At 44.8% G+C, this 14645-nt stretch overlaps 1 gene segment (V, D, J or C); it reads left to right on the top strand.

Moving 5' to 3' along the window:
• The first annotated feature begins 13984 nt into the window (after positions 1-13984).
• On the top strand, positions 13985-14433 carry LOC101735293. The segment is given in 2 exon segments: positions 13985-14030; positions 14106-14433. Coding segments are annotated over 2 exon segments (374 nt in total).
• Positions 14434-14645: the final 212 nt, after the last annotated feature.

Here is a 14645-nt window from a genome sequence, read left to right as displayed (position 1 = left end):
CACACCGTAGTTACTTGGTGGCCCAGGAGCATCACCCCCAACCTGTAACTGGGGGAGAGAGTGAAAATCTCAGCCAAACCACAAAAAGACTCTACTCTGGAAGAACACCTCAGATGAAGGATAAGACAAGTATTTATTTCATCAACAATGCCTGTTTTATATCCATCTGATACGTAGTCATAGGCTAGTATTTTCCATTCAAAAAAATGTTAAATAGGAAGTGAGATCATCTCATTGATGCTGTCTCCACCTACCATTTAACCCTTTAAAACCAGATGAAAGAACAAAGTGAAATACATCGCTTATTTTATTAAATAACATCACACAACTGTAATCAATGTTTACTTACAATACACTTTTCACCAATTAGATAAGCATAACATAAACATAACATTTAGCCGCTGAAGGCTGCATTACAATTGTTACCATTAAGTAACCTTAAATTAACCTTAAACATTTGCAGGACCCTTTTAAGCCTGTGACTAGGCCTCCGCATCCAAACTTTCCCACCTCCTGTGCCTACTATGCCTGTTTTCCCCCCAAAGCCTAGCCCCCAGGCCTGCCCCTCCAGAAAACACCTGTACCTTCATCTATTTATCCCCTTTTTGGCTCCCCCTAGGGCAGCCCCACCACACCACCTGCGCTGCGGGCATGACTACTTATGCCGGCCGCGCAACCCCACACCAATATCCCCATGCCCTTTCCACCCCATTTGCCAGGCCTAAGTTAAATAAATCCAGTCCCACAGCAGACAGATGTACCCCGTCATCTGTGTAATAACCTGGAAGCCCTGCTTCCAACTCCTTGTGCCTTACCACAACTCCTTTTGTCCGTCGAACAAATGCACTGAGCAGCTTGTTTAAATTCTTTCTGCTGCGCTCCATTGCAACCGCGCTCCTAGCCCATCTCCATGACAACCTGGGAACCATTTCAGACCACACTATGATCAATCCCAAGAACCTGGATCTCAATTTGTCTATATCGCGCTTCATCTCTCTCACCAACTCTCTCTGTCCCATTATCCCCATATCGTTGCCGCCAGCGTGCAGCACCAGTATATGAGGATGCTCCTCCACTGCCGCAAGCTCCATCACCTTTTCAAAAAGCCTCGGCCATACCAAACCACGAACTCCAAACCAGTGAACTGAAACCCCGCTGATTGGGAAGCCCAGTTGCGTGCCGTTCATTCTAACTGCAGCTCTCCTTTCAGCCCAATGAATGTATGAGTGACCCACGATCCAGACTACTGCCACACCACCTTAAATAGGAAACAAGAAAAAAGGGGGGGGGAGGAAACAAGAGAAAAACGACACCAGCATAACATTCGTACCAGTAAACCCTCCCCTACCCGCTCCACCATCCCCTATTCCGTCACAACAGATTGGGTCGTACGTAAGACTTGAATCTCGCTGACTCCCATCTCCCAATCCGTTTCACTGCTGCCTCACTAAGGCCCAGCTTAACAGCTTCCGTCGCTGCTCCAATCCTGAAGGAGTGGGTACCAAACTCCTGCGGGGATTTGCCTAATATGCCCAGGCCCATTTTAAAGATCTTTCTAAATTGGTACTGCGTAAGAGGGGACCCATCCCTGTGCACTAACAAGGGACCCCCCACCTCTGGTCGCGTTTCCAGGAAGCGCTGAAGTGAAATCCAGGGGCACAAACTTCTATCCCCAAGGGCTAATAATACTATAGCTGTGCCTTTTCCTAGCCTATCTGTCTTAGACCTACGCAGCCATAGCCTGAGTTGGCCCTCGGCCAGCTCCACATCTTCTTTCCGTAAACCTCCTGGGATTAGCTTACTCCGACTCACCAATTCGCTAATCCTAAATGCCCCAAAGAAGGCTAACACAAATGCTACGTGAAGCAACCGCACCTCATATTGGTCAAAACATACCTGGCCCAAGACCCCTAACAGGTCCCCCAGTAGCTGCGCGGATACCGGCCTCCGTTGGTCAGCCCCCCGATGTCCCTTCTTTAAACCCTTCACAGCCTGGCGTACCACAAACGATTTTGTCCAATCCTCCATCCCTTGCAATTTGAAAGAAAATGCGAGGGCTGCCATACCTTTTTCGATCTGCGCCACCGACTTCCCCCGCTCCGCTGACCAATACACCCACCATAACATAATATCTTTACCATCATCGGGTGACCTAATTCCCCCTGCCCACTCCACCAGTTGGTCCCAATCACACCAGACCTTACCGTATGCAGCCCAGGTTGATTCAGCCACTGAAGCTCTTACCAGGCTGCTGCCTGAAACGTTCCCACTGAAAGCGAGATAAGGCATCAGCAATCTCGTTCTTCACACCTGGTAGGTGCCTTGCTCTAAACCCCAAATTGATGTTCAGACAGCGGAGAACCAATACTCTCAAAAGACGCACAACTTCGGCTGAAGTTGCAGTCTGCCTGTTGATTACCTGTACCACTCCCATGTTATCCGACACAAAAACCACCTGTCTGTTCCGGAGTTTGTCACCCCATATAAAAACGGACACCACAATGGGAAACAGTTCCAAAAAACATACATTTTTGACCAAACCCAATCTAAACCACTCATCAGGCCACCTATCTGCACACCAGCTTCCTCCTAGATAGGCACCGAAGCCAAAGCTTCCAGCAGCGTCTGTGAACAATTGCAGTTCCGTGCTCGACACCTCCCTTTCTGGGAAGATCACCTTCCCGTTGAATGACTCCAGGAATCTCTGCCATACCTCCAAATCGTCCCGTACCCCTTGAGGAAGCCGTATGTGGTGATGAGGGGCCCTAGCTCCTGCCAGTAAACCGCCTAGCCTGCGACAGAACACCCTACCCATCACGACCACCCTGCATGCAAAGTTCAGTTTGCCCAGCATGGATTGTATCTCCCTTACAGTCATCTTGGCCTTTTCCCTAGCCCAAGCCACCGACTTTCTCAAATCGTGTAACTTGTCCTCTGGCAATCTACTTTCACCCCTCACCGAGTCGATTTCGAGGCCGAGGAAACTAAGGCATGTAACTGGGCCCACTGTTTTATCCGGAGCAAGGGGGACCCCGAAATCCTCCGCTACCTCTTGCAGGGTGGTTAGGATATGGAAACATTCCTCCGATCCCGCAGGCCCTACGCATAAGAAGTCATCTAAATAGTGCACAATGCCTGTCGTATGGGCTCTCTGTCGTACCACCCACTCCATAAACGAACTGAAAGTCTCGAAATAGGAGCAGGAAATTGAGCACCCCATGGGCAGGCACAAGTCTACATAGATGCTTCCTTCAAAGGTGCACCCCAGCAGGTGGTGGCACTCGGGGTGGATGGGCAGCAGGCGAAATGCTGATTCAATATCGGCCTTAGCTAATAGGGCACCCTTCCCTGCCTTCCTAACGAGTGCCACCGCCTGGTCAAAGGAGATGTAGGTGACCGAACACAGTTCTGGATTAATGTCATCATTTACCGATTCCCCTTGGGGATACGATAAGTGGTGAATTAAACGGAATTTTCCTGGCTCTTTTTTGGGAACCACCCCCAGTGGCGAAACCCGTAGGTCTGCCAGCGGGGAGGTTGTGAAGGGGCCCGCCATCCGGCCCATTTCAACCTCCTTCTGTAATTTCAGACGGACTACGTCCGGGTTCTGGAGTACTGATTTCAAATTACCGTGAACCACCCCCCCTACCCTGGGTAAAAATGGGATCTGGAACCCCGACTCAAACCCTGCCTGCAATAGCTCCGCTGCCTCCTTTCTACCGTAGCGCTCTAACCGCGGTCGCATCGTGCCGAGCCTCACTGGCGTCTTCCCCTTTGGGAGTCTCGGCTGTCTTTGTTCCTGCCTTCCCTTTCTTAAAGCACCTGGCGTAGAAATGGGCCCCTCCGCACCCCGAGCACTCATGCTTGTATTTGCATGATGTGCTCCACTTACAGTGCCCTTCATTATACTGCCAGCAGTAACCTGGTTTGTTAACAGCCGGTGAAGATCCAGGTTGGGCTCCGCCGGCGCCCCTCTGAAAGGGCAGCGCTTTCTGTGCTGTCATGAGCCGTAACCAGAGGGGCATGTCCATCTGGTCCCACCTCATGCCCGGGTTGGCTGCCAGCCGCTGACGGAACTGTTCGTCGTAGCGCCACCATGCCAAACCCCCATACACCCTGAAAGCGTCCCATATGCCCTCTGCGTAACAGAATAGTGCGGAACACCACTCAGGGTGTTTCTCGCCTATTATGCTCGCCAGGGTACAGAAGGCCCGCAGCCAATTACCTAAAGTTTTTGGTAGCTTTCTATATCGTTTGCTCCGCTCCTCCTCCTCTTTCTTGTTATCTTTTTTGTCCTCATCCTTCATCTCTAGCGCCTCCTCCAGTGGGAGGAGAGAAAATAGCTCCACATACTCCCCCTTCCAAATCTTCTCTTTGGTTTCCCCTTTCATGTGGGAACCTAAAGGGCCCGCAAAGGAGACATACGCCCCCTGCCGCGCGGCATCCGGGATGCCCCCCGTAAGGGCCTGCTTTTCTGCATCCCTTGTCCCCTGCTCTGTTCCCCCTTTCCCTTGGGCTTTTTCCCCTGTCCCTAGTGCCACTGGCTGCTCCGCCGCTGCCAATCCTGCTGTCCTCCCAGCCACATGTGCACTGCCCCCGCTGGTAACTGGCCACGCTGCTGCCACCCCCTTTTGGCCACCCTGCTTGTCCCACCTGCCCATTAGCTCCCACAGCCCTTCCAATAGGCCTAGCTCCCCTTGCCTCCCAGTTAACCCACTGGGGCACTCACCGACAGAAGTCCCCGCTGGCCGATGGTCCTGAGGCGGGCTTCCTCCCACTGCCCCCTCTCGCCCGGGTGGGTCTGGGCTTGCTGGTCCTGTGCGTTAGGGCAGGTGGTCCCCCGTAGCTCTGCGCCGGGTCTGTTGTTCCTCCTGCCCTGGGGACAGACACATCGCGCGCGACAGTGGACCGCCTGGGGCTGCTGGTGCGCCTAGCCCTGCTATGCCGGGTTCTTCCCCTCTGGCCGAGGCCCCTTCCTCTCCTGCTGTCCCCGCTCGACGACCCACTACTCCCAGACCTGCTGCGCCCCGAGGGTCTCCGGCTGCTGCCTCTCCTGCCTAGCCGGGCCCTCTCTCCTGCCCTGCTGCCTGAAGGGGATCTCTCCCAGCGCCTCCCCCTGCTGGGTCCCCGGTCCCTGCTCCTCCTGCTCCCGGGTTGCTCTCCCCTGGTGGGCTCCTCGGGCTGCTGTCTTGCCCCCCTCCTCTGGGCTGTAGGCTCCGGCTCCCGTTCCCTCCCACCTCTGCTTGTCGCGGGCTCCTCCCCCACAGTGCCCTCACCTCCCGGAGCGCTTCCTTGTAGGCCCCTCCTGTGCTCCCCTGCCGCGTCCTGCCGTTCCTCGCTTCCCAAATGCCGTGGGCTGCCCGGATTCCCCCTAGCCACCTGGCTACGCCCCCTTCCACTTACTTCCGCCGGGGCGCTACCTGCAGCGGCGCCTCACACTCTCCTGGTAGGCCTCGGTGTGGCTGCACCTGTCCCGCTCCTCCTCACGTCACGACCTCGTCCCTGGGGGTCCCTGGGCGGTGATGGGCTCCTCCTTCTCCTCCTGCCGCCCCCTGGACTAGGGCTGAGCTGATCCGGTGGCCTTGCGCGCCTCCTGGGACGTCCCTCCGGTTCGCCTGCAGCCGCTGTCTCCTCTGCCGTGGAGCTCCCGGGTGCCAGGATCGCCAGTAGGTCCCTCCTGATCCTGTCGCCGTCCTGCCTCTCCAACGCCTGTCGGATTGTTCGCAGCACCTCTTCCACGGACTCTTCTGCCATCACTGGGAACGCTGTCCTCACTCTTCAGCTGCCACGAGGTAGTGATCCCCCTTTCTTCCTGTCTCTTTTATTTGTGCTGCCTCTCTCTCCTCCCACTTGCTCTTTCTGCACTACAACTCCCATCATCCCATCCACTAACTTCCTGGGTTCCTATTCACCCCCACTGTCATGGCCTCGTGCCGCTCTACCTGTCCCAGGCTCGCTTTTTCGGGCTACTGGAGCTATAAGTGCAGGGGCTGCATGACAAGGAATCTGAATAACCAGCAGCCAGATTACACTGGTTTATGTTTAGAGATTGGCAGAACTAGGTTCAACTGTGATTAGGTGAGAAGGAAAGAGTTAAGGCAGGAGAAAGTCGTCCTGGGAGGCGGAGAGAGAGAGGGATGTGATGTCAGAAAAAAGAAGCACTCACTTCCGTATCTTATGAGCAGGTAGAAACATCCCACCCACCCTCCCCCTTTTTGCATATTTTGCAAAATGTCAGGAGTTTCTCTTCTTTTTGTTTTCATATTATCTATTATCTAATAACTGAATGTGGATGTTTTCCTGAATGCGTTGTTATATTGTGCTTTCTGTATCTTTATACAGTATAAACTTGAAAGTCAGCATTGTATTTAATTCATGTTAACTACGATTGCTTGATCCAGGGAATGTTTCCGATCGCCCAGGGGGTCAGGAAGGAATTTTTTCCCTCTTGAGGCATAATTGGCACTAGCTTCAGGTTGGGTTTTTTGTCTTCCTCTGGATCAAAACAGTGGATATATGTGTAGCCCACTTTTTAAACGCTTGTGGCACTACCTGCTATTTTACTTGTACTTGGCGCTACAGGAGTCCTGAGCCCCCGCTTACTATGGGGGTTTACAGGGATTTCTCCCTTATATGGCGTGCCTCCACCCAGGGATGGTCTTGTGGAACTGTAATCCACCCCCTGGGAAATGATCAGGATGCTATGCCCCTTCTGGGACCCACGTACTCCTGGTGTAATGTACCCCACCCTGGGGTTATTCCTTACCAGCTTGGTAGTGGTCCTCTGGGCTTGATAGATATTCCGACACAGTAGTATATGTAAAATAGATGCAAAGGTTTATTCAGGCAGAGACCTCTCCAGGAGTGGCATATCATTCATACACATTTCAGGGCATATCTCCTTACTTCTCATTGAGAACCTTTTCCTGTTGGACTACCCCACGGTACTCTCGCATGTGCTCCCCTCTAGGTGCTCTCCCCGGTACTCACGGCAAAGACACTCTCTCATAGAGTTCTCCCCAGTACTCACGCTAGGACGTTACACCACAGGGACCCACACCGGTACTCTCGCTAGGCACCCTCAGATCCGGCCTCCTGGACTAGCGGTGACCTGTTCCACCTACCTAGCCACTTAGTGCCCTACACTCCAGCAGATGTAATGCTGGGGGGTCTTAACCCCACTACCACTCCTGGAGGGGCAATATCCACCCATTCTAACTTGGTGTCCTACATGGCACTCCTGGAGTGTCCTATTACTTGAACTGTCTATCTATTAACTGTGCCAGGGGTGCACACTACCTGAGCAGCCCCTGGGCTAAAATGTCTGCCAGCACATGGCTGTATCCCTTTATATATCCCAGCACCCCATCTAGTGGTTGCTGGTAAGAAATGCAGGGGAGACTCCCTTTTAGCAGAAAAACATCTAGGATCACCTTTAGGTGTCCAATTCCCTAAGGCCACTCTCTAGTGCCTGTCTAAGGAGAACCCATCCTAGGGGCAGTTAAGCATATTAATAAACATAATAAACAGTATAAAATACATAAATATAAAGCACAAGATATTAAATGCACACAGTTTATTACTGAACTTGTTCCTTAAATCCGACCAGTATTCAGTCGCCATCCTATTTCAATTCTTAACCTCAATACAATTATTTCCATTCTCTATTCTGGTCCTCCTTCCATCACTTTTTTCTTTGCATTTCTCATCTTACATTTTTTATTTCTTATTGTTTTATTATTGTGCTGTTGTTATTCTCATTTAAATAATTCACTCAGGATTCTAACATTTAACAAAACAAGTAACATCTTTAGAAATTCCTAATCCTATCCTAAAGGTCTCTATAATAGTTTTGATTAAAAAAAAATGCTTTATATTTGCCATTTTCCATGTTCATTAAGTGCGTTGTGGTTACATGACCATAATAATTTAGGCAGTAAATCCCCACCTTGACTTGATGCCACAATACGTTCAATACCCTGTGTTTGCAAAAAAGTTATATAGAATACAATATAACTTTTTTTTTTCAAATAAAGAATATTGAAAGTATTCTACCATCAAGTCAAGGTGGGTATTTACTGCCTAAATTATTACGGTCATGTAACCATAACACATTTAATGAACATGAAAAATGGCAATATAAAGCATTACCCTACATTCAGAATCTTAGGATTCTTATAGATAACAAGTGCCTTTTATACCCATCACAAGCACATGCAAATCTAGGATCATGACACAATGTCAGTGCAAGTTCATAAATCAGAACCTGAATCCTACTGTGTTTTACCGCTGTGCAGTGAGTGCTTCATTCTGTATCCTGCAGCCAATGCAAACATGCTACTATTATACTCATTAATGGGATTCTCATTAGTTATTGGTAAGGGAAGTCATTAACAGACCAGTATTGCTATTTTTTAATGGGTCTTATGTCTAACCTATTCATTTCCTTTTACAGGAGTTTTTTCAGATATTCAACTAATACAGCCAGGCTCAGAAATGAAAAAGCCTGGAGAAACAGTGAAGTTAACTTGCAAAACCTCAGGGTATGATTTTGGCAGCTACTATATGCATTGGGTTCAGCAGGTTCAAGGGAAAAGTTTGCAGTGGGTTGGAAGAATAAACCCTGCAAGTGGGGACACAGACTATACTTCTTCATTCAAGGGAAGATTTACAATCACCAAAGACAATTCAATTAGTACAGCCTATTTGGAGATAAGCAGCCTGAAGCCAGAAGATACTGCAACCTATTACTGTGCAAGACACAGTGAGAACTATTACGAAAACCCAATACAAAAACACTCAGCAACAACAGTGCTCATGTAACCACCAGGCAGCAGCAGCTGCTTATCAAAATATATTTTGTGGAATGTTCTACCAGTTCAGCATTACACTATATAAATGTTATACAAATTTATATACTATCATGTACTGTAAATGCAGTACAAGCAAGACAGGAACAATAAGCAAGAAAAGTAATAGGGTTATCTTCTTGCTTAATTGAATCAAGGTATTTTGTTGATCTCCTGATGAAAAAGTATGGGCATATCTGTACAGTATTTTACAATTTTATAGTTTTTACTCTGGGGGTGATTTATGGAAGGAGGGTTAAGCCTTTACCAATCTTTTAAGACTGAATAATATGTTTTTCAAGATGAAGAGAATATGCTCCACAACAGAAAAAAATTGTACTTTCTCCAAAGGAGGTTTGCATGGGAATTGGGGTTAGGATGGATGTTAGTGCTTAGAGCTTCTGATAATCTGCACTAAATTCTGACACCCCATTCAATAGTGTTCAACAGCATAAAGCAAAGTGTTTGCTTCCAGTGTGTCAACTGGATTTGCATTTTGATGCAAATTATATCCAATTGCATTATCAGGATAGCGGCATTTCTGGTGTCAAAATGACATCTGGGTGCGGTTCTTTAAGTTTACGTCTGCTGCACATATTGACGCAGCCTTCAGTGGGAACTCAGGAATTATTGCCACTGGTTAGACCACAGATCTCCATTCTTGAGTCCAAAGATCTGTGCCCCCATGTTGGAAAAGGGTGCAAAGTATGAAAAACATGGTGGCTTGTGTCTGTTTTTTGCACTGTTCACCGACATTGATAAATTAACTCTCAGTTGATTGTATGGTAGTGATGAGCGAATCTGTCCCGTTTTGCTTCACCAAAAAACTTGTGAAACGGGGAAAATGATGCGCATCAAAAAAAATTGTTGCGTACAACAATACGTTTGACGCAAGACAATTCTTTTCATGAGAGAGACAATTCTTTTTTGGCGCAAGACAATTCTTTTGATGAGAGACGATTCATTTTGGTGCAAGACAATTCTTTTGATGCGCAACAATACGTTTGACGCATAACAATTCTTTTGACACACTACAATTGTTTGTAGAATTTTTACAGCAAATTTTTGGTGCATTTTTACAAAAAAAAAATCAAAGATGGCAAAATGTGGAATTTCACAGCAAATCCATCCCTGGCAAAAAAATGTGCTCATCACTATCTGGTAGTGCTTTGTGTGAAGTGACACTGAGGGAATAAAGATGGCGACAGCAAGCTCATCCAAATGTCAATAACATTAACTGCAAATGACAAAAGTAAGCAGGTAAATTACATGACACTAACATAGCGGTTCAGTTGGGTAAACACAAAACAGTTATCATGAGCAACTAGCTTTCCTTTTCCTTCAAATATTCAAAATAAGTGGCCTGTTTATAGAACACCATAAGGGTTACCAGACAGAAGGTTGGAATTATAGGAGCCACCACAAGGAGATTGTCACTTCTCCTGTAGCAAAAGGGAATGTTGTGCTCAACAGTAAAAATTTATGAACATGGAGTACAATAAGCATGTGATCACAGCTCATAAAAAATTGATCCCCCCCTCTCACCCTTATCACCCACATTAACACATTTTGGGCCATATTTAATTTTAATAAAAACATATCTCAAGCTTTTTATCTCAAGAAAACTCAGTAGAGGTCTATGGGGAAATGTGAAATTGAATTAGAAGATAAGTGTTTTTTTCATCAAACTAAATATCGGCCTTTGTGTGAAAAGTTACTAAGAGAATGTAGCTTAGACACATATTACACACATAGACAGATTTACAGTAAGTAAAAGAAAAAGACTTTTCCACCAATTCAGTTCAAAAATCACCCCTAGGCTTGGAATTTTTAACCTCAGCTAATTAAATCATTACACTAATCACAGATGGCGATCAATAACTCATGCCTGTTATATAATCACTGGCAGCATTATGCAAATATCGCTAAGATGTTCTGCCGAGTTCTTTAAAAACCTGCAGCTCCCAGATAAAGCAGAGGAATCAGATGTGCTGCATCCAACTGCCTGACCCATAACTCACACTGTCAGTATGAAGTTGTTCCTTGTTTTTTTAATGTTTCTGGCATGTTTATCAGGTAAGAATGTTCTAAACATATTAAATAATACTCTTACACTCATACCATTTAATTAAAAATGATCATCTTTTCCAGGGATTTATTGTGATGTGCAACTTGCCCAGTCAGACCCAGTGATGATAAAGCCGGGAGGGTCTCACAAACTGTCCTGCACAGCCTCTGGCTTCACATTCAGTAGCTCCTGGATGAGCTGGGTTAGAGAGGCTCCTGGGAAAGGATTACAGTGGCTGTCTACTATTAAGTATGATGGGAGTAGCACATACTATGCTGATTCAGTTAAAGGAAGATTCACCATCTCCAGAGACAATAATAACAACAAGTTATATCTGCAAATGAACAGTCTACAAAGTGAAGACACTGCCGTGTATTACTGTGTTAGATACACAGTGACAGAAGAACACTGAGCAGTGCAGCAAATACCTTAATACAGATATTCCCCACTCTTCCAGCTGGGGGCAACAAAAGCTCATTCCCCTCCCATATGTAAGGCGAAATAAAATGAACATGCTAGAAACTTTTTAACAATCTTATGCTAAAAATATTCTAAAGATCTCAAGAAAACAGGTCGTGAATTATACTAATTATAGGTGCTAATTGCAAAGAAATTAAAAAAATTTATTTCTGGTAAAAAAAAATGGATTCAAAAGATTTACAACATTAATTTTCTTTTTATCAAATGGTTTACAAAGTAGAACTTATTTTGTTCAGCAAAATTTTAAAAAACTGCATTTCTGAAATGGTTTGATAATGCATGGAAGGTAGTGACTGACCTAAGTTACCATGATTATTAGCGATGGGAGAAATAATTCACCAGGCATGGATTTGTGGCAAATTCGTGCATAAAAATTTGCCACGCGACAAAAAATTGTCGCCCCCGGTAAAGAAAATTGTTGCGCATGTCCAAAAGGGACACACATCAAAAAAATGTGTCCGTCATTTTTTTCAATGCACGTCATTTTTGCCATTTGCAAAATCTTTTCAAATATTCAAATTTTTCGCCATCATGATTAACCCATCAACCCATTTGCACAAAATAGATGAAAAGTAGTGATGAGTGAAATTTTTTGGCATGCATGGATTTACGGCGAATTTCCGCGTTCCACCAATGACTTTTTTTGGTGAAACAGGCGCAAAAATTCGCCACAGAAAAATTTCACAGAGTGAGAAAAACTTTGTGGTCATGTCAAAAAAGTTGCATTAAAAAAAGTTGCTAATGCATCAAAAAAAAAGTTGCATGATAGCCACGTTTTTTTCACAGCTTTATGAATTTTCCAGCAAAGAGAAATGGAACAGACTCACTCATCACTATTAAAAAGCCGATACAAAGCAATAGTCATAGTCCTGATGGATGTTAGCAGAGGTTATGTGCAGTTTTTTTACACTGACTGTGCAATTTTTGATAAATCTGCCCCTAAGTTTAAAAGATCATGAAATATTGCATAAATAGTGATTTGCTATTAGTGCACGGCTCATAATTACTAGTGATGAACTGAATCCAAGACTCTGTTCTGGAATCCTAATTGTTTCACATAACTGAATAAGAAACCTTATAGTCATGTGACTATAAAGCTCGACACAACTGAATTCAATATTTTCATCTATCCCAATTGATGAATTTATAAAAAAAATGTCAAATTTGAATAAGCAAATGATGGCTGGGATTTTGTTTGGTATTTATTTGACCCAATATTTTTGTATTTGACCAAATACAAAATGTATGGATTCTGTACAGGGAATGACTAGTTCATCTTTTATAAACATACTGTGACATGGACATATGGACATTCCTTCTACAAATATGCACCTTTTATTAAGAAATGGTTGGAATTTAACAGTTGTTCTTTAGTGAAGAGTGAATTTTAAAAGCAGTTCAGCAAATAATGAGGCACAAAATCGGTAAAAAATAAATACAGAGAGCTATAATTTTACAGTAAGGACAGCAGACCCAGAAGCTGCTGGGCACTGGGGGGTATAGCATTGCTTCCTACTCCTTCTTGGCTTTAACTCTCAGAGGTATTTTATTGCAGAGCAAAATTTAAATAGGAAATATATTCTAAATTTAAAAGATGCCAAGGAAATGTGATAGAGATAAAGATGACGGTTGCAGTTTCTTGCATCAATATGTCTGAACCTGAATTTAGACTAATAATAAATCTGTCCCATAGCTTTTAGCCAAACCAAATCAGAACATTTAAAGGCTCTAGACAACTGAACGTCTGCTCGAGCATATTCCATTCATTCAGGTGCATGAGGTGCAGGAGGCGTAGGGCAGTATTTACGGCAAACGCTTCTCCGCTTGCCAAAAATATACGCCCTACGCCTCTTCTGGCATTAGCCTAACATAGCGGTTCAGTTGAGTAAAACTAACTAAAGACAAAACAATTATCATGGCCTGTTTATAGAATACCATAAGGGTTACTAGTCATAAGGTTGGAATGATAGGAGCTGCCACAAGGAGATTGTCACTGCTCCTGTAGCAAAAAGTTGTGCTCAGTGCTAAAAGATTTTGAACATAGGGTACAGTAAGGATATTTTCACAGCTCATAAAAAATGACTCCCCCACTCACCAATATCACCCACATTAATACATTTTGGGCCAAATTAAATTTTAGTAAAAACATATCTCAAGCTTTTTATCTGAAGAAAACTCAGTAGAGGTCTATGGGGAAATGTAAAATTGCATTACAAGATTGTTTTTTCATCAAACTGAATGTGGGCCTTTGTGTGAAAAGTTACTAAGAGAATGTAGCTTAGATGCATATTACACACATAGACAGATTTAATTCAAAGAAAAAGACTTTTCCACTAATTCAATTCAAAAATCACCTCAAGACTTCTAGTTTTTAACCACAAGTTATTCTTATCACAGCTAATTAAATCATTACACTAATCACAGATGGCGATCAATAACTCATGCCTGTTATATAATCACTGGCAGCATTATGCAAATAACGCTAAGATGTTCTGCCGAGTTCTTTAAAAACCTGCAGCTCCCAGATAAAGCAGAGGAATCAGATGTGCTGCATCCAACTGCCTGACCCATAACTCACACTGTCAGTATGAAGTTGCATCTTGTTTTTTTAATGTTTCTGGCATGTTTATCAGGTAAGAATGTTCTAAACATATTAAATAATACACTTACACTCATATCATTTCATTAAAAACTATCATCTTTTCCAGGGGTCTATTGTGATGTGCAACTTGCCCAGTCAGAGCCAGTGGTGATAAAGCCGGGAGGGTCTCACAAACTGTCCTGCACAGCCTCTGGCTTCACATTCAGTGACTACTGGATGTACTGGTTTAGACAGGCTCCTGGGAAAGGATTACAGTGGCTGTCTGAAATTAAGTATGACGGGAGTACTACAGACTATGCTGAGTCAGTTAAAGGAAGATTTACTATCTCCAGAGACAATAATAACAACAAGTTATATCTGCAAATGAACAGTCTACAAAGTGAAGACACTCCGTGTATTACTGTGCTAGATACACAGTGACAGAAGAACACTGAGCAGTGAAGCAAATACCTTAGTACAGATATTCCCCACTCCTCCAGCTGGGGGCAACAAAAGCGCATTCCCCTCCCATATGTAAGGCAGAATAAAATGAACATCAACCTATCAACTTTTCTTTTTAACAATCTTATGCAAAAAATATTTTTGAAGATCTGAAGAAAACAGGTCGTGAATCAAACTAATCATAGGTGGTAATTGCAAAAAAATT

Source organism: Xenopus tropicalis, chromosome 1, assembly GCF_000004195.4.
Source record: "Xenopus tropicalis strain Nigerian chromosome 1, UCB_Xtro_10.0, whole genome shotgun sequence".
Taxonomy (NCBI): Eukaryota; Metazoa; Chordata; class Amphibia; order Anura; family Pipidae; genus Xenopus; species Xenopus tropicalis.
The sequence above is the reverse complement of the archived record's forward strand: the minus strand, read 5'-3'. Positions and strand labels throughout refer to the sequence as shown.